The sequence below is a fragment of the Neophocaena asiaeorientalis genome, unplaced genomic scaffold, assembly GCF_003031525.2.
Source record: "Neophocaena asiaeorientalis asiaeorientalis breed wild unplaced genomic scaffold, Neophocaena_asiaeorientalis_V1.1 scaffold131, whole genome shotgun sequence".
Classification (NCBI taxonomy): Eukaryota; Metazoa; Chordata; class Mammalia; order Artiodactyla; family Phocoenidae; genus Neophocaena; species Neophocaena asiaeorientalis.
The window spans coordinates 3,653,829-3,677,715 of record NW_020173201.1 but is presented as its reverse complement, the minus strand read 5'-3'; the positions used below and the strand labels follow the sequence as shown (position 1 = coordinate 3,677,715).

The window sequence follows — 23,887 nt, the reverse complement described above, 5'->3', positions numbered from 1 at the left end:
CTGTAGAAGAAGGGGAGTATTTTGAGGAATAGTTCAATTTTGAGAAATAGGGAGGGAAAAATCCGATAATACAAGAATAATAATAATATCTTAGGATCAAATTTTCATTTAAATTTATTCTAATTATATATAATATGCCCTTAATACTCTTATTTTCCAAATGTTTCTTAGATTTTTATATTTTGATAACATATATTCTAAAGTAGTCTTGGTATGAAAAATTCAAACAAAAATCATAATATATGCCTTCTTGGATACTATATAATCTCGGTGGACATGTGTTTTGCAGAACTGTCTATATTTGATTGACTTTTTAAACACTGTCTACGGGAAAAGATCAAACCTCTGTTTAATATGCCATGTTCATATACAGTTCCAAATCAGGATGACAGCTCATAAAATTATACATTTGCCTAAGGAGGTACAATGCCACTTGTCCAGGAAAAGCTCCAAATGGCTGTGCTACTTTTGACAGCTAACACTTGTCAACTGGCCTGCCAACAAAGGACTCAGTTTAAATTGCTGATTCTTTTCCCCATGTGAAAAAGCAAATCAATTCGATATTTCAAATCTAGTCTTTCCTAGCTAGTCTGATATTTCAGAATTGTAGTATTTCTGTTCTACTTAGCTCCAATTTACTTTTAAGAAATCGGGTTCCTGTTTCTACTCCTTTCCTCCTTTCACGTGCTAATAGACTCATTGCCCATTGACAAAAAGGTAATCACACCTGCCCAGGTTCTTGTCTTGTTCCCTGACCTCACATAGGTAAGGGTTCTCATCGGGTGAATCTTAATGATTTTGCGCTTGCTTTCTTTTCTTTTCTTGGTTCAGGCCTAAGACAAGAAGCTAGTTCAAATATATTTTTAGTCACCTTTCTCCCTCAACCCTAGACTATGCTGTGTCTCCCTCAACCCTAGACTATGTTGTATAAGTGAAATCTGACAGAAGTTTGGTTTGATAAATTTAGTGAAAATGCTTGATTCTCTGGCTACACATGTAATGATTAGAATTTGTGTTGTCTGTTTAGACACTGACATTTACAGATGAAAGATATACATAGCACCTATATATAGTTTTTATTTTTTTGGATGGATCTTCATCCCTCTCCAACCCACCCCACCCCACCCTACCCTAAGGGCTTATTTTTATAAAAGGGAATATTTGAGGGTGTGTGAGATAAATAAAAACCAGTTGGCTGCTAGTCATTTATTTCCAGGACCATCTTTAAGCACGCTATTTAAAAAAATATGAAATGGTTTGTGAATTGCTTTTGTCCCACTCTGTCATGCCAATTTATCAAAAAGAAACAAATATCATGCATGTTGTGTTCTTCAGTCCTCTGTGAAAACACATATATACCTGCTATGAGAGTTCTCAGCAGACTCCATAGCAGTTGTGCTTTTATCATATCAATTTTTAAAATCTGTCAGAAAGGAAAGGTAACATTCAGTCTCGTCATCAGCACTGCTGGGAAAGAAAATCATGAAACTTCTAGCACTGGTTTGACATGAACTCTGTGACCAGCAGATGTGTGGTCCTCTTGTATACGGTATTTACACCAGCTTGCAGTAACAGAGTCTACAACCCTCACTTGAAGAAAGGGAAGAGTCCAGTTTTTGTACCACAGTAATCTAATCTATCGTACCCAATATATTATTTTTTGATCTCCTTGATAATTCTAGCAAGGTACTGACTCTCTTTGAAGTGTTTCTTACAGTCTTTCAAATTATAATCAGAGCAAAGCAAGATCATTGCAACCATAGAAAACATTTCTTTACTGGTGAAAGGCTTTGCTTCAGGACCACCATGTCAACTGCTATTTTTAGGTTCAAACAGAAAACATGTAAAGAGCACTATTGTCATCTAAGCAATAAGTCCTAATGCCACTGTAGTTACTGGAGCAGCATCGATCAAAGGCATCATGGTGACCCCGAGCACTAATCTTCTCTCTTTCTTTCAGGTTTGCTGGCAGCTGTGTCTCAGAAAAAGCTGTCTTCAGCAAGGCAGAAGCAGGTAAGAGAAATACATTAGAAGTCTACGTCCCATCCTGAGTTGTCGTCAGGTGGTGGTTCGTCATTGTCCTCAGGGAAACTGTCAAAATTGCTTGTGTCTGTGGGTGATGCGACCTGCGAACAAGAGAACGAACGGTAAAATTTTCTGATTTTTTTAGGGGCCTTCCAAGCTAGATTTTTAAAACATTCTTTATTCAGTCTGTATTCAATGGCTATTTTTGGAATGTCTACCACCATGAGCAGGTTTGTCCTTTGTCTTGGGGGTTACAGTGGTGAATAAAAATAGACATGGCTCTTGCCCTCATAGAGTTTACACTCTAGGAAAGAATAAATTGTGTGAGTCAAACAAATAATTACAGCTGTAGACAATTATAAACTTTGGTTAGTGCTATGAAGAAAACGTACAAGGTGTCATGAGTAAAAAAGAGTGATTGTGGAAAAAGTATTAAACCTAAGAATTAACGGTTTCCATAAAGAGGGTATATAGCACATGCAAAGGTCCTGAGGTGAGAAAGAGAGAGCTCCATGCTATGAAGTATCTAAAAGAGGTCAATTTGGCTACTGTATAAAAGAGGAGGGGAGTGAAATGAGAAATAGGCAGAAGTCATCTTAAGGATTTCGGTGTATTTATTCTAAGTATGATAAAAAGCCCTTTCTAACCTTAAGCAAAAACTCTTACAAATTTACTGGGCAAAGTCCAATCTGCAGAGCATGAGTAAAAGCAGTAAAGAAACACTTTAATTTCCCTTATATTCTATAATATTTAGGACCTCATATTCTATTATATATATATATATATATTTCCCCCATATAATTTAACACTACTGACTGCATAAAAGGAGACGCCTGGTAAATATAAGTTAGGATAATTTAGACTTAATATTTACCTCTTCAAGTTTCTTATACTGTTCTTGTTCTAAAAGTAAAACTTTATTAATGCAGTTAGCATCTGTAATTTGCTTTGTGAATAAACATAAATATTAGCGTAGAAATAAATCTTAGAAGTAGGAAAAATATTTCTGTAGAAGAAGTGATCTTAAATTAGTCCCAGAAAAAGGAAGTATAGAAATGAAAGGTTCAGGACTGCAACGCAGCCCTCTCCTCCTTAGTTGAGACACATCACATTTTATTAGCTAGATATAGTATTGTACCTATAAATGCAGTCAATTGAAATCTATTTCAGGTTAATGATAGCATGTAAACACTTAGTCGACTTAGTGGCTTAGCAGTTTAACAAAACACCTAATGTGTTAAGAAAAGAGAATTTAAAAGAACACCATTGTGCTTAGGAGTGCTTCAGAGTACTATGTGGGCAGGGGCAGAGGAGCTATGTGGGGCGTAAGTGAAACAATATAGGCCAGGAATTGAAAGCTGTTGAAACTGATTGCTGGACTGTTGAGCACACCCAACAGGAAACCGAAGGGCTGGGAATGTTTTGTTGTGGTCCATTTGGGTTGGACTCTTGGAGACACAGAGCATGGTGGAGAGTAAACTGAAATCATAAACAGAAGGTAACAATAGCAGATAATCGTAACTCACACCAAGTATACTCAAGTACACACTAAATTGTTAAGAACGTATTGCATCTTGTATAGAGAGAAGATGTACGTGCAAACAGTGTACATAGTTTTGGTGGTAATTCATGAATATGACTAAATAAGGTTGTGAGTATATTCTTGGGCGAAGATGTATGAAGGTTTTATATTATGAGGAAAAAAAGATTCATGATACTCTTCTGTCAATATTTAACACTGTTTTTAAGCTTGGATTGTAGAAGATGTCACTATTTTAATCTAGTATTTCTCCTATAGTTTATCTAATCTGATCATAGGATAAAAATAGCAGACCTTGGATGACTGACAAACACCTTCACGTGTGTCACACTAGTACAAGCTGGAAAGTCTACTTACACTTGGTATTATAGGAGGTGTCAAGGTGCCTTTTCTTAAGCCTTCCCAATTAAAGCCCTCAAACCATCTAAGAAAGGAAAAGAAGTAGATAGTTAAAGACATTTTACCTCAGCTGAAGTCTTCGCATTGCAACCTGTATATGATGTCCATGACTGATGGAAAACAGGCAAACATTTTCAATTTAATTGCATGTTTTTAAATGTTAGCTTATTAAATGGAATGCATATTTTTTTAAAAATCTAATTGTCAAAATTTTAGACACTAATTAGAAAGCAACTCCTTTTTATTCTAGGAATTTCAGTCATAATGTCTCTCGGACCTTGTTCCTACACAATCATTATAACTTAATAAATGTCATAATATGCTGGGCCCTACAGGAGATTTATTTTAAGAAGGTGGAATCAGGGCATGAAGTGTCAGGACAGAAAATTATCTTTCCATCTTTGTCAGTGATTCAGTGGGCAGCCTCAGTTAATTAACCTGTTCACATCACTGTCTTGGTCTCTAAGTATCCCATTTTCTTTCTTTTTTCTTTTTGGTAGAATAAAGGTATTTTGCGTATGGCTTTTCTGTAGAAATGAGGGCCAAATATCACAGAAGGTTTTTTGTTGTTGTTGTCTTTGAAAGGTTTCATCATTCACAAATGCTTACACCAAATTCCTGGCAGGCCTTTTAGACATTCATAGGGTAAACACATTCCTCTTGGTAGATACGTGAATTTCCTGTGCATGTTACAGAAACAGACAAATAGGGAAAAACCAATATGGTCTTAGTTTAGCTTCAGATACATCCAGTCAACATGGATAAGGTCTGATCTTCAAGATGCTACTATTGCTTGGGAAAAAAATAGATGCTATGACAGAGAAAAAAGACTGTTAACTAGGAAATGGTTGGAAAAATATATTTTAGGTTGACTCAAGGAAATGAGGCATGATCTAGGGTGGAGTACTTTTGTTTTTAATATTCTGGTAGAGAATAGAATTCCAGGATTAAAAATATGTATTTCTTCTTCATGCTCAAGAGGAAAAGTGCTAGTTAGTTTGAGTCAGGAAAAACTAAATTCAGTGAATCTGTTGTTTAGAATGTCAGAGGGTCAGATATGTCTAAATAAAGTCCCAGAGACGCAACTCGAAAGGTCTTAAATAACAAGGCTAACTAGTCTACGTGTCTCCTTGGATATTCCCATAGACTAATTGCATCAGTTATATACAACCACTACCTTAAAAACATCAGCCTGGGAAAATACTTTCTGAAACCTAAAGTTATAAGGAAAGAACACTTACTTGTGCTTTTGAATGTCTTTCACTCCATTTTTCAAATTCCCTAATCTTTCTGATGGATTATCCCTAAAAATAAAATAATTGTTAAGGAATCTAATTGTTTCCATATTATGATCCTTTAAAAAATAATATGGTTGAAATGCTTACCTGCATAGTTTTTTAATTAAATTAGCAGCATTTTTGGCAATCTTCTTTGGAAATTCTATCATGTCAATCCCCCTCAATATGATGTTATAGGTTTTCATAGGATCTGGGCCTGAGAAAGGTGGGCTGCAAGAATGAGAGACATGAAAAGAGATAGTACTTGGTTTTCTAAATAAGAACACTTATTGTTATAACTCCACAAATGACAATTCTTATTTGGGGACATATTAATAGTGAAATGAAACTTGATTAATGGCAAAACAGTGTGGAAATGTTTCCAAGCAAATTGTTTAGCAAAACCCATAAATGGGTCAAGTTTGTCCACTGTTCCCCTCATTTCTTTTCAGTGATTACACTTGGGATGAAGTCCAACATCATTAGAATGGGCTACAAGAACATCACTGGTGTATGACCCCATCTCATGCCATTACTGCGCTCACTCACTGGGATCCAGGTAGACCAGCCTTTCTCTGCTCCTCTGAAGTACCCAGCACTCTCCCACCTCAGGGCACTGTTAGGTACTTCCCAGGCCTCCTGGCTAATGCCTCACTTATTAAGTGTTATGCTGCTTACTCAAAAAGGCCTGCTCTGATCACCCAAATGTAATGAATCATATAAACATTATCAACCAACAAACCTAATGTAATAATCTAATACTGGAATTTAAATTTTAGTCTAAGTTAGATTCACCTGTTACACTCTTATAGAACCCTGTATGCCACTTACTATACTTTGTAACTACTTCATTTTGATGAGTATTTGTTTTATGTCTGTCTTCCCTTCCAGTCCCTGCTGGTATTCCCAGAGTCTGGTGGAACGCCTAACACATAGTAAGTGGTCAGTAAATATTTGTTGAACTAATGCTTCTACAGAACAGTGCTCTTCCTATCCTTTTTTCTCCCTCTTTATCCATCCTCAGTAGATAACCTAGTGCAAGACATCCTCTTTGTTAGAAAGGATGTGATACCCAATCCCTCATAAGCTAGATCTGTTGGGTTATTTACCTATCCATCCTTGGACTGTGGCTTTGTGCCAGGCTCAGGGAATACAGATGTGACTAAAGTCAGCTCCTTCCATCAACTTTCCCACAGTTCAGAAGGGAACTGTAAATCAACTATACTCCAATAAATTTTAAATTTTGACAGCTGATTTCTTTGGAATTTATCTCCTAAGATAGGGCTCATTCATGTTTCTTGGGGTTTCTTGGGGGAAGACGTTTTCTGGATTATTTTTTGTCTATCCATAAAATTAGCAGTTCAAATATTTCCTTCTATTGAGAAAGTTGAAAACAATGAATTGCTTAAAAAGGGCTGTGTGCATTAAGGTTTTGTCCCATAAGTACTTTCTATTGGTCCTTAAGTGTCACGTTAAACCACTCTTTATAATGTATTAATATCCAATTCTATTTAGTATTCTAAGAATTCTTTACATAATGTTATGATTGAATATTCTCTCTACTCTCAAGTTAATTTGCCAGTTTTTAGTTTAAACATGAAGAACCACCACATCTTGGAGTTTCTTGTTATCAACTTGTTCTTTCTAACATAATTTTATTAAAGGTGACTTTTGCAAGCCATGCATGTTCTGGCCAAGATATTCAGGCAATATGTGAAACATATAAAGTATTCAATTTAATTTTACTTGAAGTTAAGCTGAGGAATTTCAATATGTGCTTCTTCACCAACAACACTAAAAAATGTTTTTGCCCAGAAATATACCCATGCACCTCTGGTCAATTAACCTACAACAAAGGAGGCGAGAAAAGACAGTCTCTTCAATAAGTGGTGCTGGGAAAACTGGACAGCTACATGTAAAAGAACGAAATTAGAACACTCCCTAACACAAAAACTCAAAATGGATCAAAGACCTAAATATAAGGCTGATACTATAAAACTCCTAGAGGAAAACATAGGAAGAACACTCTTTTGGGCATAAATCACAGCAATCTTTTTGGATCCACCGCCTAGAAATTAAAAACACAAATAAATGGGACCTAATTAAAAGCTTTTGCAAAGGGAAACCATAAACAAAACGAAAAGACAACCCACAGAATGGGAGAAAACATTTGCAAATGAAGCAACCAACAAGGGATTACTCTCTATCAAAAAACCCCCCAAAAAACCCAATCAAAAAGTGGGTGGAACACCTACAAGACCTACATAGACATTTCTCCAAAAAAGACATACAGATGGCCAAAAAGCACATGAAAAGATGCTCAACATCACTAATTATCAGAGAAATGCAAATCAAAACTACAATGAGATATCACCTCCCCTGGTCAGAATAGCCATCATGAAAAAGTCTACAGATAATAAGTGCTGGAGAGGGTGGGGAGAAAAAGGAACCCTCCCTGCACTGTTGGTGGGAATGTAAATTGGTGCAGCCACTATGGAGGTTCCTTAAGAAACTAAAAATAGAGCTACCATATGACCCAGCAATCCCACTCCTGGGCATACACATCTGGAGAAAAACATGATACACACACCCCAATGTTCACAGCAGCACTGTTTACAATAGGCAAGACGTGGAAGCAACCTTATTGTCCATCAGTGAAGGAGTGGATAAAGAAGGGGTGGTACATATATACAGTAGAATATTACTCAGCCATAATAAAAGAATGAAATAATGCCATCTGCAGCGGCACCATGGATGGGCCTAGAGATAATCACACTGAGTGAAGTTAGCCAGAGAAAGACAAATATCATATATCACTCATATGTGGAATCTAATTTAAAAAAAGCAAATGAACTTATTTACAAAACAAACAGTTACAGATATCAAAAACAAACTTATGGTTACCAAAGGGGAAACGTAGCAGGGAGGGATGAGTACACACATGCTACTCTACATAAGATAGGTAACCAACAAGGACCTACTGTATAGCAGAGGGAACTCTACTCAATATTCTGTAATAACCTATATGAGAAAAGAATCTAAAGAATAGCTATATGTATAACTGCATCACTTTGCTGTACACCTGAAACTGACAGACAACACTGTAAATCAACTATACTCCAATAAATTTTAAAGAAAAAATATTTTAAACACTTTGGAGTTTTCTTTTTTATAATGACATAATTCAATTGTAAAAAATACTTAAGATTCCTAGTTGTGAATTATGAGAAATAAGTATTCCTATAGTCATTCCTACCTTCTCTCTCCCACCTTAACTTTTAAAATTGCCAAAGACTGTAACACTTCCATTCTGCTCAATAACCAAATTTATTTTGATTCATCTCTTAGTTGACTTGGTCATACAGTAGTGTTTCTAAGAAAGCCCTGGGGTACACACTTTAAGCGCTTTTTTAAAATTCGCGGTATGCGGGCCTCTCACTGTTGGGGCCCCTCCCGTTGCGGGGCACAGGCTCCGCGGCCACGGCTCACGGGCCCAGCCGCTCCGCGGCATGTGGGATCCTCCCGCACCGGGGCACGAACCTGCGTCCCCTGCATCGGCAGGCGGACTCTCAACTACTGCGCCACCAGGAAATCCCTAGCACAGTTCTTGACAAAAGTTATTGGTTACTATTTGTTAAATGATTACAGGTGAATCCCAGATGTATTTCATTTATTCCTTAGTCATTGTTAAATTGCTTTCCTCACTTTTTTTTTTTTTTGCCGTACGTGGGCCTCTCACTGTTGTGGCCTCTCCCGCTGCGGAGCACAGGCTCCGGACGTGCAGGCTCCGCAGCCATGGCTCACGGGCCTAGCCGCTCCGCAGCATGTGGGATCCTCCCGGACCGGGGCACAAACCTGCGTCCCCTGCATCAGCAGGCGGACTCCCAACCACTGCGCCACCAGGGAAGCCCTGGGGTACCCACTTTATATGTTGTCTTTATATTTTAAGAATAATTTAAGAATAACTTGATTTTGTATAAATTAGTTGAGTTGTACTCTCTCTCAGAACTACGTAGTTCTTAATATTCTATCTTTTGGCATTAAAGGTGCTATAGAGAAAGTTGAGGCCAACAACTTGAATTCTAATCCTCCTCACTCCCATCATCATATATGACATGCTTTTGTAGCTTAGAGACTATATAATTATTCCTTATCATTGAAGCTAGGAAATTGCACTAGGACACATGGTGGTGTTATGACTGTTTCCCCATGGTTACTGTTGATCAAAACGATCCACTGAGACCATCTGTGACTGGTCTATGTCATGAATTTTCTATCATGTAATTGAGTATGTTTTCTATTCCACTTGTAATCCTCTCTTCATATACAGTTGTTTTTCCTATTTCCTTGGACTTCTGTATCTTCTTTCTGTAATAATTTCTATATCCTTTTTTTTTTTCCTAAGGTCTATCTACTATCTCCCTGGCTGGCTGGGTTTTTAATTGCTATTATTCTATTTTTCTGTTGCTTATAATATGATTTTCAGCTTTGTACTGTTCTTGAGGTCTGCAAGTTTACTAATTTTCATCTATGAACACTTACAGACATTCGTGAAGTTACTTTTTTAAAGAGATCATGCTTTCAACAGCTGCAAAGAAATTCTAGATAACAATTTGAACTCTTCCCATGTTTCTCTGAATCATTTCTCCTGTGGTATTTAGCTGCCTTTGCCTATGTATCTTTCATCTAAAATTAACAGAAAACACCAACGAGGTTTGTTAATTTGAAGTCAACGTAAGATGTTTCAAGAGTAATGGTATAAAATGTCCACAAGTGGGCTTCCCTGGTGGCACAGTGGTTGGGAGTCCGCCTGCCAGTGCAGGGGACACGGGTTCGAGCCCTGGTCTGGGAAGATCCCACATGCTGTGGAGCGGCTAAGCCCGTGCGCCATAACTACTGAAGCCCATGAGCCTAGAGCCCGTGCTCCGCAACAGGAGAGGCCACCGTAATGAGAAGCCTGTGCACCACAACAAGGAGCCCCCGCTCTCTGCAACTAGAGAAAGCCCGTGTGCAGCAACGAAGACTCAACGCAGCCATAAATAAATAAATTCAAAATGTCCACAAGTGAAATAAAAACCACCACATAACTGTTCCTCGTAATGGTAGTACTAGTAGTAGGTGTTAGCATCAATGGAGTGCTTCCTATGTTCTAGACTTTCTCAGTGCTTAATAGATTCACTGAATCCGCACAAATAACCACGAGACTGAAAGTCCCATCTTCCTCTCATTTTCACTGTAGCTACTAAGTTCTCTTAAGTAATTCTTTCACATTCCACTGCATGCTTCTTCTTAGATCTGAATTATGGGAATTATCTTCAAACTAGCCTCCCCATCCCTCTTCCAATTTGCTCTACCCATTACTGCCAGCTTGTTTTCCTTAAATACCACAACACACATCACTCCTTTATCAGAAAATCCTCCATGAGTCCCTCTCTGGATGGAGTCCAAACACTGTTCTTGAAAGATGACTCTTTTGGATCTCCCATCATTTCTTAACATGAACCTTTTACACGTCTTTGCCCACTACTCCCCCTCTATTTAAGCCATGCCTTTCTGCCTGGAGTGAACTTTGCTCTCTGTATTCTTCCTGCAAAGCCCAGCTAGTCCTACGTTCTTCAAAAGCCTCCCTGGACAAACTTAACCTTCTTCTGAGCTCTTCAGTTCATAATGACCTTCTTAATTATTGTCCTGAGCACAGGGCTTGGTGGCATATTTGTTCCTCTTTTCCTTGAGTTTATAGTCCGTTTTATACCTGGTCGTATCCACAGGACCTTTTTTAGTTGTTGATGACTACAATATTATTACACAACAGATCTGCAAAGCATTTACGTCTCACTTAGATATAACAGTTGCTAACAGGTTCTCTTATTTCTACAAATAGTTGACTCTATTTTTATATGACTTTCATCTTCCTTGCTGGCTAAATGACTAGGCTCAGAGATCTCACAGAAAGACACTAGATGATTCCACATTCACATATGTATAAATAATGAGAGTTGAGAGTTGATGTTGAGTTTGTTCTCCTCATCTGACCCATTTTAGTTTTTACTTTATGAATTCCTGGTTATCTGCAAAACTGATTAAAAAGTGTGGTAACAAGATCTGGTGAAAGTACTTTAAGATGGTCTCGTCAGAGTGACACAGACAGGAGTGTGTAGCTGTTTGCTGGTCTATTTTTATCAGCAGTTCTCTATCAATGTCCATACCTGCCAGTCAGAAGTTCATACATTAGGATTCCCAGTGACCAATAGTCGGCTGAAATGTCATGGCCTTTGTTCAGGATGATCTCTGGGGCTACATACTCTGGAGTCCCACAAAAAGTCCATGTTTTCTTTCCAAATCCTATTTTTTTTGCGAAGCCAAAATCAACCTTACAAAGAGAAAAAAACAAGATATTCCAAGCCACTTTTGATTAAGCTGAAAAGCAAAAAGTTACTTTGTTGAAGTATGCTGATGATGATAATAAAATAAAAACAGATTTGAACTATTGTAGTCCTGTCTTCTAAAAGAAGTCCTCTGTATATTTCAAACAAACAAAGCCTCCCTGCTCAAGCTCAGTTTCAAAAGGAAAAGTTGAAACCTTAACATAGGATAAAATTCACATCACCGAAAATAAAGGCAAACTTTTCTTTATGGAAATACTTTCCATTTTTCCTTCTTTTATGCCAGTGGAGGTTGGGGTATAAACAAATAATTTCTCCTTTACTCAGGCATATTTTCCATATATCTGCTGGACTTAATGAAGTGGACAATTCATTTAGTGTTAATTGAGAAGCCATTTTTATTGTTGAAGGAGCTGAGTTACAAAGCTATGGGACCAATAACTCTGTCCTTGGAAAACAAAGAGATAAAATCGAAACGTATTCTTCATTTTTCTAGAAAACTTTTGAAGCAGGAGCCTCAAATGCAGAAAACCATTTTTTTTCTAAAACAACTGGTTGAGAATACAAATAATTAACTATCATTGATGTGATTACTTTGAAAATCATAGGTTGAATAAAAATTCCAAAAATTTAAAAAACAGAATCAGGCACTGAAAGATCCAAAGTCTACGAAAGTTACACATTTTAAAATAAGAGAACTTCCCTTCTACTGTAGATCTTTAGAGCTCTTGGCCAATTTTATTATTACTAATATTATTACTAACATGGCCTGGATAACATTGCCAGCAAGCCCTTTTTTTCCATTAGCATTACAGTATTCTTTAAGATAATGATTCATGGTTCTCCACATATGACCTATTCCCTTTGGATAGCAGAAACCCAGCTAGACCTAGGACTTCTACGAAGCTTTTCTGGGTCTACGAACACATGCAAGCAAGCGCGAGCCTATTTAAGCATGTTTTGCCAGCAATATTATTAATTAAAACCTAGCCAATTTAATTTCTCATAACCTTTACATAACTTGAAAGAATAGTTAGTTGAAAACAGTAACGCTACAGCCTGTTCATTAGCCAGTATTTTAAAGTGCAGGGCAGAAACCATGTGTGACACACACTGACCAATTTGGCGTAACCTCGGTGGTCTAGGATGAGATTTTCTGGCTTGAGGTCCCTGTAAATGATTCCTTTGGAATGCAGATAGGCAAAAGCTTCTACCACACATGCTGTGTAAAATCTGGTTGTAGAATCTTCAAATGAACCTCTGAGACACAGAAAACGGAATAAAAAGTAGGAAAGAAATTAGTTTGTCTAATAAGGGTCAGTTTCTCATGTCACTATATTCCTACGCCAGAATGTGACCCCAGAGACCAGTGTCCTACTGGCCAAATGTCCTAGGGCTACCTTTGGATACTGGGTTTTAAAAAGCATCTGAGGGTTAAGTCAAGGAATTCTTTGCCCTTATGAGTAGGATGGTTAAATCTAACTTCCTGAATATACTGAAGAGGAGGTCAACCACATACCACGTTTCATGTACTTCGTGGATTCCTCACAACAGCCCACTCCAGTGTTAAAAGGCAGTTACAGAGGTGGGCAGAAGAGAGGCAAATCCTATTTTAGACCTCGTCTACCAAGGGGTGTTTTTTAAAGAAGGGTTTATGAGTTTAGTCATATTTATTCTTAGTTTTTTTAATCTTTCTAAATAATAGAGATGTGGCTCATGAGTGTGAATAAAAGTTAATGTTTTCAAAGAACCACTTTGGAAATGAGTTACAACGCTACTGATAACAGATCGCAATCTAAGTATTCTGTCTGAAACTTCTGTCAGCAAGACAAATAATATTTCCTATGCTACTGCCTTCTTATTAGAAGGAAAAGATGGAGCTAAAAGATAAGGAAAAAGGCAATTGGAAGGGAATGTGTATTAAACTTGATTATGATGTTTAGCAAGAAAGCTCTTTGTCTCTCTGTACGTGTATGTGTGCGTGAGTGTGTGTTTATTTAATGAAATAACAGTAAAGGAAAAAAACCTTGGCGTCTAAGGTTGACTCCTTGGTTCTAGGGCAGAACCTTTATACTTTACCTGTTTTTTTTTCCCTATGGAATCCCTTAGAAAGATAAACTACTTTTTTCCCCCCCTCTTCTTTCCCAAGTAGTAGTAAATGCAATTAAATAATTTCGTGAAAATTCAAGAACATTAGTGTGAACATCAGCTCTTGAGTTGGCTGAGATGTAACAGGACAGCAAGCACTCAGGTGGTTTTGGGGAACATGCAGCAAAGCGGAGGCCCAGAGCTTGCTTTCATGAGAGTCACTGATACCAGTCTGCATCTTGCTCACATTTGCTTCTTTTTCAATATTGAGAAATTCTAACAAACCGAAAAGTACGATACGGCTGCTATCTTGCAAAATTTATCAGTGAATCTAAGGCTAAAGCAGCTATCTTTCGGGTCATGTTTTAGAAATAGGCAGTGTCTTCCAGAAAGGTATAGTCTTCATTTTAACTACTAATGTCCCCTGAGTTGTCACTGAAATAATTAGCTCTTCCCAAAGGGAATATCCTTTTGAAATACAATTCAGGGCATGATGATATCTACTCCTCTAGATACTAGACTCTTAACTGTAATCACTAGATTTCTAGTATCTCTCTTCAACAATATCTGGATGGAACAATTGTGAATTTATAAGGACAAGAAAAAGTTTGAGAAGAATTGCATCTATATTAGGAAATGAATGGTATACATTATGCTGCAATTGTTTTCTGACTTGGAGCTATCTTTGCAGAACCAACACTATATAATCCTGTGTATTGGGAAAGGGATTAGAATAGCACCTTAAAGGTCATTTCATCTTTGTCCTTAATTAAGTATGTTTGTCTATCAAGAGCAGCATATTTCTTTGCGAGATCATTTGCCTGAAATAGTAAGGATCCATGTGTAGATAATTAATGAGCAACTTTATACTGAGTGCTGTATATGACTTCAATCCCTTCTCAATGGAGAGCACAGCAAAGCAAAACAGTCTAAACAAAACAGTACATAGAATAGAGCTTTGTCTTTTTTCACATTACATGCCTTGTTTTAATACAAAAATTGATTACTTCCTTGTATCAGGACTGTCTAATTGCAATATGGGTGGGCCTTTTCAAAAGCCTACAATTCTTGCTTCCTGTTAGAAGAAGAGTTATTTCTGCAGTTGCAATGCTGGGCAACAGATCTGTTTCCCTTAATATTCAGTTGTTAATAAAATGGAACCAAATGGACAAATGCATTGTTTCTGTAAAGAGAGTACACACTTACTGAGAGATCAATTTCTCATGACATCTCTGAATGGTATTCATATTTATATTCTGAACAAGCTGATCATTAGCAGAAAGACGAAAAAAATCCTAATGCAAACTCAAATTCATCAGAGGAGGCCGTAGGTTACGAATGTGCGCTCTGAATGAAGCAAAATCCTGGCCTCAAATCTGGCCTCCACTTACTGTTTAATCTTAAGTAACTGACTGTACCTCTCCAGGTCTTAGTGTTGTCATGTGCAAAATGAGACTAGTAACAGAAACTCTTTGGGTTGTTGTGAGGATACAAAGAACTTGAGGCGTGTATTAGAGTAAGTGCCTGGCACACATCTGGTACTCAGTAAGTAGTAGCCATTGCTATTGAGCACCAAAACCTCTTCTTTAGCGCCTCCAGTGTCTTAATCTAGGAAAAGTGACTGATATAGGACAGTCTCTTGGGGATGGGAGTTTGCAACTCTATCACTACTACTGAAATATTGGATTAGCCAAAATGTTCGTTCGGGTTTTTCCCTAAGATGTTACCTGAACGAACTTTTGGGCCAACCCAATGTTTGCTGCTTCTCACTGCAAAGGCTAATTGCCGTGAGTCAGCTCTGAAGCATTTTCTGCTAATCTCTGTTCTTTTCACTTTCTCCATGCTTCTCCCAAGTGTACAGGTGAAAATTATCCTTATATTGCTTACCAATCAAAACCCTCCTTTTTCATCATGAAGGGAACTGACCATAAACATCCATCACTGGGTCTTCAGTTCTTGACAGCTTGTTTCTGAGCCATTTTGGAATTTGGAGGGCTCTAGAAAGCTGGTTTCTAGCCCTTCAACAGATCTGTATTGAGTATCTCCCATATATAAATATATTTGTAACTGATTTTAAAAATTAAATTAAAAATTTGTCTCAAATCTGTGTTATGTGACAAATCAACACAATATATGCACACAAAATGTTTACCAGCAACACAGTTTCATCACTAAATATTCGATGTAGGTAATTTGTGAATTTTAAAATACCCTTTTGGAAAGCAGTCAAAAAACACAGCATTAGGGTGATTCACAATGAAACATTACTATTAGAATTGGAAATGACAATGTAAATTGGATTTAAAACGAAAGCTTGTTTTATCAACAGTTAAAGTTGCTTGAAGAAAGAAATCATTCCCCTATATAGCTCTTTGAAATAATAAATTATGCCTTGACAGTTGTGTCATTTCAATTAACAAGTAAGGGATAGGTCCTTATATCCTCTTCGGGAGGGAGTAGGTGTTTTATCTTAGCTAGATGGCAGTAGATAACAACAATTTGCTTCAGGGGATTTGAGGGTTATGTATACTTATTGATCGACTCAAATTAAAATGTAATCACAGTGTTTAATAAACTTGTCATAACCAAGTCCCGAAATGGCAGAATGTAACAAAGACAAAGCATCTCTCACTGAAAGACAAGTTCCCTCTTTTCATTGACTAGTGACAGTAATCATTAGTGAGTATATAAACCCGAAGATGCTACAGGTTTATTGCCAAAGTAGGAAGGCTAAATTATTATGAAAACGGACTCATTTCCTTAAAGGACTTTCAACCAAATTAAGAAATGACACAGATTCCACCTAATGGGTCATCTAAGATGGAATTTAAGTAATCACCTCCCATAAAATAGCTGGACTTAAGGAGAATATATATAGAAAGTCACTTGCTGGCTTATAAAACACATCCAGGAAGACTCGAGACCAGAAGTGAGATGTGATAATTATGGTTTCTTATGTAATTGTTTAATACGTTCTGTAGGAAAAATTAACGCACACTTTAAAAAACTCAAATTAAGTAAATGATATTAGAATATGTATTAAATACTAATATTAATATGTAATATATACTAATAACCTCTCTCTCTCTCTCTCTCTCTCTCTCTCTCTCTCTCTCTCTATATATATATATATATATCAACCACTTACATTTTTAAGAAAGTTGTGGTTGACAATTCTGTAACTGTTATAGAGGAGAAGTGAATAAAATATAGTTTGTACCAATCTATTCCAAATAATGGAACAGAATTTGTGGAAAAAAGTCACAAACTAGAAGATAAAACATGATAGCTAATAAAGGACAAACCCGGGAAATTGCAACAATTAACATTTCAGTGCTATAGTTCCTATTTCCAAGATTAAAAAAAAATTTAATAGTCCTCAAAATCTGTTTGTATATATGGTATCATTTTAATTCCTTCTTCCTGACAACAAATAAAAAACTGCTCTGTGTTCTTTTTCTATGCTGATGAGAAGAAAGAGAGTGAGAGGCAGGAAATGGTCAGCTCAGCTGCTAGGTGAAGGAAGGAGGATGTCATTGCTATAGGAGACTTCCTGCGCTAAATCCCTGAGGCTCAGAGGTCACACAAGCCTTTCTTCAGATTAACCTTCCCACCAATACATTTCCTTTCTGCTCTCAGAATAGCTTCTCCCTTACTACTACTTACTGGGACCCGAGAGGAAAACTAAAGGAACTGAACAAAAAGGTTTATTTTGACTGAGGATACTTTTATATACACTGTGACAAATAGCATAATTAATTTCCTTTTTCTCTTGGCATTTTTTTGGTTCTAACAGTTAATCTTTAGGATTTTTCAGCCCCAGTTTAAACAAGCAATGAGGAAGCTAGTCTGTGACAGTATTAATTGGAGCCTGGATATCCAAAACTATGCTTTCCCTTTAGCAATTTCTTACGTAGGAAAAAAAAAAGTCTCTTGGAATAAAAGCAGTAAGGCTACATACATATTGAATATCTAAAAAAGAAAGTTGGCAGGGGACAATGAGTCCGAGATGATTTTATATACGACAGCTTCATTGCTTTTCATGTCGAAGCTTCAGCCCCTCTGAATCTTTAGGAAGGATCAGGTAGCTGCTATTTCTCTGGATCATGCCTCCTTAATGAATATTTAGCACACTGGGGGGACTCAGCAACTGTGTACCCCAAATCCAAGGATGATAAAAGGGAAGACAAAAGAAAGGGTCAGTAAGCAGTCTGGTGGAGGTAGAGAAAGGACCATCACTGATCTTCTTCCTCCATCCACTCCTCCCAAGACAAGCTGCTTCTTGATAGCATTCCTTTGCTACCCCGACAAATCCAAATACATCTCACTTGTAAGCCTTGGCTAGCATTTATGTACCCCAAAAATGCAAAATCAAGTTAACTAAGGAGAAATATGAAACAGTTTTCTTGCAAAAAATAAGTTGAATATTGATGTCTATGCATGTTTGAGTGGACTTTAGGTTAACTTTTATTATTATTTTTAAAGCTATTAAAAAAATTTTTTTTTGTTGTTGGTGTCTTGTTAAAGAAGTTAATAGAAGTTTAAAATCGCTGTTCCTTTCCCTAAGTGGCTTATTATTGCTTCAATGTTTACTTCTACCAGTAAATCTCCTATTCTAATTAGTACAAAGTAGGGCAGAGATTTCAAATAAATCAGTGTATTGGAAGGTCAGGTCAAAAATAATATAGTAGAAGCACATTAGGATAAACCAGATATTAACTCACAAATCAGGATATTAAGTTTCTGCTACATCCTGTAAGTTATGAAGCATGGGACCACAACTGTTTTATTTATCATTTTATCCTCGGCCTCTATCACAATGTCTGGCATATAATCTGTACCCAAAAATTAATTAACAGTAACATAGTAATACACTATGATATAATAGCTCAGTACAGATGTTAACCCTGTCCCCTAGTGCCAAAATGATACATTCCCTTATAGGCATATTTACCTTGAATTTAAGAAAAAAACCATTAATGTAATAGGACACAATAAGGTAAAAAGAAACCCATTTGTCATATACAAGTAAGGCAATGGGAATAAAAGACCTGAAAGGGCAGTGGGTACAAAGATATGAAGGTACCATAAGGATACAATTAGGAATGAGACTTCAAAGCACTAGTTTATAAAGAACTAGTTCTATTCTGGGATATCTACAAAATAATAAGCTGTCAAAAAAATAACATGGCTTTCTGGGGGCATTAGGGCTGTCTATAGCTGAGTCTGAAAGATGTTACCTGATGAAGGAGAGCCTGTGGGGTGAGATTGTAACAAATAAGAAAAGAAAAAGATGTCTAAAGGTGAATATTCAAAGGAACAAAGATGCCTTTTGAATGTTATTAGGTCATTCAAAGAAAATTGTAGTTTTTTTTTAAGTAAACATTTAGGGTTGGTAGAATATTTTTTTAAATGATAGTCTGCTATACATAAATAGGAAATAGAAAATTAATTTTGAATAATTAAAAAAATAAGCGCTAAAGAGACCAACTTTACTTGCCCTGAAAGGGCAAAGAGGAGTGTTAAGTGGGTTCCTTTTCTTCCCAAGACCAGGTAAGTCCTGAAAGGGATGGTTGGAAACTTCTGTTAATTTTGAAACCAAAGAGCAATGTAAAGGTAGAGGGAAAAGTTACTTTGGAAAAAATTCCCAGTGTTAGGAAAGATAGCCCATCTGGAGAATGAGTGGAACAATCCAACTAACAGTTAATCTAGATTGCAACTATAAAATAACTTTAATTCTCTTCATTGTTAACAGCAATGAAGTGAATTCTAGACATATAGTTGTCTGATTGTGATATTCAAGTTAAACTAAAGCCTCTGCATGTACCTTGACAGGTACCGTTTTTATGGTGGACTAATCCTATATCATTGGTTACAAATCTGAAACAGAGTTTCCTATTTACAGTCAATCACACGTAGATAGTGGGTTGTGACCCATATTTACATTTTGAAATACAAGCATATGTAAATATGACTTCTGTACTTTATAAAAATTGACTCTTCTTACAAACCATCACAGTCAACTACATTTTCAAAGACATGATAGAAATTTCTTAAAACTCTTACCGATCCCTGAGAATGGTCCAGAGCTCTCCACCTAGGCAAGCTTCCATCAACATATACAAATATTTGCTGTCCTTAAATGTTCTGTATAATCTGTGAATTGCAAACAAGAAAACAAAGATTATAAACGTTACTGTCTTTTAAAAGCATGTAAATGTTTTCAGTGCCCGGATTACAGTCTTACTGTTGATTTACCAAGCTTGAAATCTTATTAAAAGAATGAGAAGGATCTAAATTCACAAAGAGGAAAAAGGAAGCGATGGCTCATGACTAAGATTTTCACACTGTAGGGGGTAGTCTCTCCTTTGAAATGGATTAATCCAAATGATTATGAACCAAGAGGGCTTCCTGGGGTTCCTCTAATTCCAATTGGGCTAACGTTTCAAGTGTGGCCTCTTGAGCAATATTTAGTGGTCATAAACATGCAGTGTGCGTGGATATTCAGTAGATGACACTTTAAAATATAGATGTGTATGACATTTACGCACTGTTCACTTAAATTCATGTGATACCCTGTTTTCATCAAGTGCCACTGGCCAATTAACTAGAAAAGCTTCTGCGTATTAAAAAAAACCCATTGTCTTATCAGTGCTCTCAAAATACTGAGATGGGATAGTCATTTCATTTTTTAACAACTTCAAAAAATATTCAAATAAAGAATATTCAAGGTAAAATAGTTTGATTTTTGGTATTTTGTCTTTCACGTACCAGAGGTCTATGCAGAGTTCTTGGAATAACAGGATAAAAATGGAACATTAAGAACTCTGATATCTCCTTTGGGAAACATGTTCTTTTCACAGAATCTGATTCTCATTAAAAAAAAAAAAAAAGAATCAAAATTTTAGTGGTTTTCTTTTTCTTTTTTCGGTACTCGGGCCTCTCACTGTTGGGGCCCCTCCCGTTGCGGAGCACAGGCTCCGGACGCGCAGGCTCAGCGGCCATGGCTCACGGGCCCAGCCGCTCCGCGGCATGTGGGATCGTCCCGGACCGGGGCACGAACCCGTGTCCCCTGCATCGGCAGGCAGACTCTCAACCACTGAGCCACCAGGGAAGCCCTAGTGTTTTTTTATTTAGTAAAAACTTTTTAAAAATCAGATTAAAAATTATGTTTCTTTGTGTGAATCAGATGTGTAACAGTGAGTGCAAATGTGGTTGCTTTTCCACTTGGAGTTGGGGACTTGACCCCTGGGGCAGGGTCTTTACCTCACTATGAAATCGGAATGAGCCCCCTGCATGATCTGCTTCTCCGAGCGGATGTGCTCCTGCTGTCTCGTATCCACGATGTGGCGTTTCTTGAGAATTTTCATTGCAAAGGTTTTGGATTCTTCACTTTTCAATTGGACCTTAAAGAAAGCCAGAGGGGAGTAAGTGAGGAAAAAAAAAACCCACAGAGTTAATATAACAGAATGCATTCTTAGCCCCAAATTAACAGGTGCGTGGAGCACTGAAATGACACCCCAAACACCACCTGTATCACAGTAAAGCCTTGCTGGAGCTGGGTTTGAAATCCAGGGCTCACAGCTATTGCCCAATCTCATTCCACTGGAACTGATGCATTTTCACTAACTGGATTGCCAATTAGTTTTGTGCCCACTGGGATTAGAAGAGGGAAAGTGTATTTGATTCTCATTGTATTATTTCATTTCATTTCAGATAATGTGTTTGAGTATACTTTACAGTTTTTCTCCTTCAGTCAGAAAAGTAAAAGTAAAAACGAATTCCTTCTCCAGTTTTACTTCGAGTGTGGAAAAAGTAGGACCATATGGTCCTATACGCTTTTCCTCTTTTTAGTCCTAGTCCACAAACATTTCTAGAGTTATTTAATTCAGTGATAGACCCTTGTCTCTGCTGAGACTGAAAATTTGTGTACTGTTATTTCTTCTTTTTATCTCACAGTCTTTCCCTTCCATTAAAAAAAAAAAAAAGATAGTAACAAGATTTCTTTCTAAAGACTTTGGAAACTACTTTTCTTTTCCTCTCAAATAGGCATGATGGCTTTAAACTTGTCTGACCATGAACCTTACTCCTTAGTTATACTAACTGGGAGACCTAAGCTGAACCTTGATGTCCCCAATGCTTCCAAGCCTCTGTTACAGCCCCACATGGCTCTCGGTGGCTCTGGAGAGAGCTTGGGTCCTCCAGATGACATTCCTCAGACAGGCTGCTGGTCTGTGTTCACTGTTTTACACAATATTTGAACAAGGTGACTTGCAAGGAAAAGAAGAGAGATAACTGAGCTAATCACTTAATGGCAATATAAAAGCATTACCATTGAGTGTTCTCAAACCACAGAATTCTCAAGATAATACCAAACAGCCCATGTTTTTCTGAACTAATGAAAACCTTGGAGAAATAACATGATAAGCTGTTCCTGCTTTTCAGCTGAAGTGTGGCTGTCCCCTCTTTAGTTGTGAATTGTTTACTTTAGCTGCAGGGATAGTGCAGGGATAGTGAAGGTCTTAAGTGTCTTGCTCATGTACACATGGACAGACTGAATTCCATTGAGAGAACATTAATGTGGCAAGCTCTTTGGAAGAAAACACGAGGACACTTCAAATAAATAGGCCTCAGTCTGCTTCCAGCATCTGAGAATCTTTATGACCGGTTAGAGGGGAAAATAGATATTTGAAAATGCCTTAACCAGCTAAAGGCCCTCTACTCCATTTGTGAAACTCTTTGAGATGATAGATTAGTGTGATACAAATGAATTCAGCTATAGTTCATAGTAGAATACAAAAATGTGAAAACCCACTTCTAAAAGAAACATGACATGAAAAATGAGCTGTGTCAGAGTGCTAACACTCAGAGGAGAAGAAATCAGATCGTATTCCCTCTTTAGAGTCTGCCCCAGGTAAATGAAGAGTAGATCACACACCTAATGTACAAATTATTCTCTTTAGAGATGGTAACACACATTTTTAACTGGTGCACAGGTTAGGAGGAAAGAACCCTGGCTTTCGGGGAACAGGTCTGGACTTAAATCCTGACTCCACTTAAGGCCTCTCTCAGTCCTCTTAGGCAGTTGAGTAACTGCTCTTGCTGAGGATAACGCCACCTACTGTATGGAGTTATTGGGACCTTAAATGAGAAAGTGCCACCGCATGGGCATTCAGTGATGGTCTCTCTACGTGTACCTTGGGTAGATCAAATGTTGTCTTTAAAACAAGGCCAGATCACGTCACTTCTCTGTTCAAAACACTGCAATGGCTTCCCATCTCACTCATGGTAAACACAAAGCTGTCACACAGTCCGACAAGGCCCTACATTATCTGAACCCCCATTCCCTGTAAGCCTCACTTCCTCCTTGCTCACTGTGCTCAGGTCACACTGGCCATCTTGCTGCTCCTTGAGCATAACAGCAAGCTCTTGCTTCAGGCCATTTGCACATGCTCTTCTTCTGCCTGAATATTGTCTCACAGTTATCCTCAGGGCTTGCCCTCTCAGTTCCCTAAATTCTCTGCTCAAATGTTTCCTAATCAGAAAGTCTCTCCTCACTCCAGTCTACATAAAAGAGTAATCACCTACTTCTCCCTTCCCTTTTTTAGTGTTCTCTATAGCTCTTATCACAAGCGAATGCACCAAATATTTATTCTGATTACTTGTTTAGTATCTGTCTCTTTTCACCAGTCTGTAAGCAACCCAAGACTGGGAATTTTTTTGTCCACTGTGCCTGACAAAGGATAAATGCTCATTAAATGTTTGTTGACTAAATGAATCAAAGAAAAAATGAAATAAGCCATGATGACTTATCACTGGCAAAGCCACAAAGAGAGCTAGTATCTCAGCTCCATACTGTGTATCTCTGAGGTTAACAGGATAAAAACAAGGGAAGCTATAAATGACAAGTATGTAGCATTTGCTTTTTCTTCTTTCCAAAACTGCCATTATTCATAAAAAAGGAAGAAAAGATTTCTAAATGCTGATGCTTCACAGGAAGTATACATGACAAATAACTATGGGATACAGCTCTGAATTTTCAGTTGTTATATTTACAAGATGTTTTCTTAACCTTGCTTTTCCTTGAATGACTAAAATGTGATATTATTCCCCAAAAGCCTACTATATTAATAACATCATCTCTAGGATAATGTCACCTGGGTCTTGGGGACAGT

At 37.4% G+C, this 23,887-nt stretch overlaps 1 protein-coding gene across 2 annotated transcripts in view; it reads right to left on the bottom strand.

Annotated features, from left to right (window-relative positions):
* Positions 1-1,210: 1,210 nt before the first annotated feature.
* The window catches only part of PRKG1 (protein kinase cGMP-dependent 1), a 1,182,852-nt gene continuing 1,160,175 nt past the window's right edge, over positions 1,211-23,887 (bottom strand). For both annotated transcript variants that reach the window (XM_024744836.1, XM_024744835.1), the window contains exons 11-18: positions 20,979-21,118; positions 19,779-19,868; positions 12,743-12,884; positions 11,448-11,611; positions 5,350-5,472; positions 5,206-5,268; positions 3,923-3,989; positions 1,211-2,126 (exon numbers count right to left, since the gene is read on the bottom strand). In XM_024744836.1, the coding sequence (XP_024600604.1) occupies positions 2,028-2,126; positions 3,923-3,989; positions 5,206-5,268; positions 5,350-5,472; positions 11,448-11,611; positions 12,743-12,884; positions 19,779-19,868; positions 20,979-21,118 (888 nt within the window). In that variant the 3' untranslated portion in view covers positions 1,211-2,027. The remainder of the gene's footprint in view (positions 2,127-3,922; positions 3,990-5,205; positions 5,269-5,349; positions 5,473-11,447; positions 11,612-12,742; positions 12,885-19,778; positions 19,869-20,978; positions 21,119-23,887) is intronic.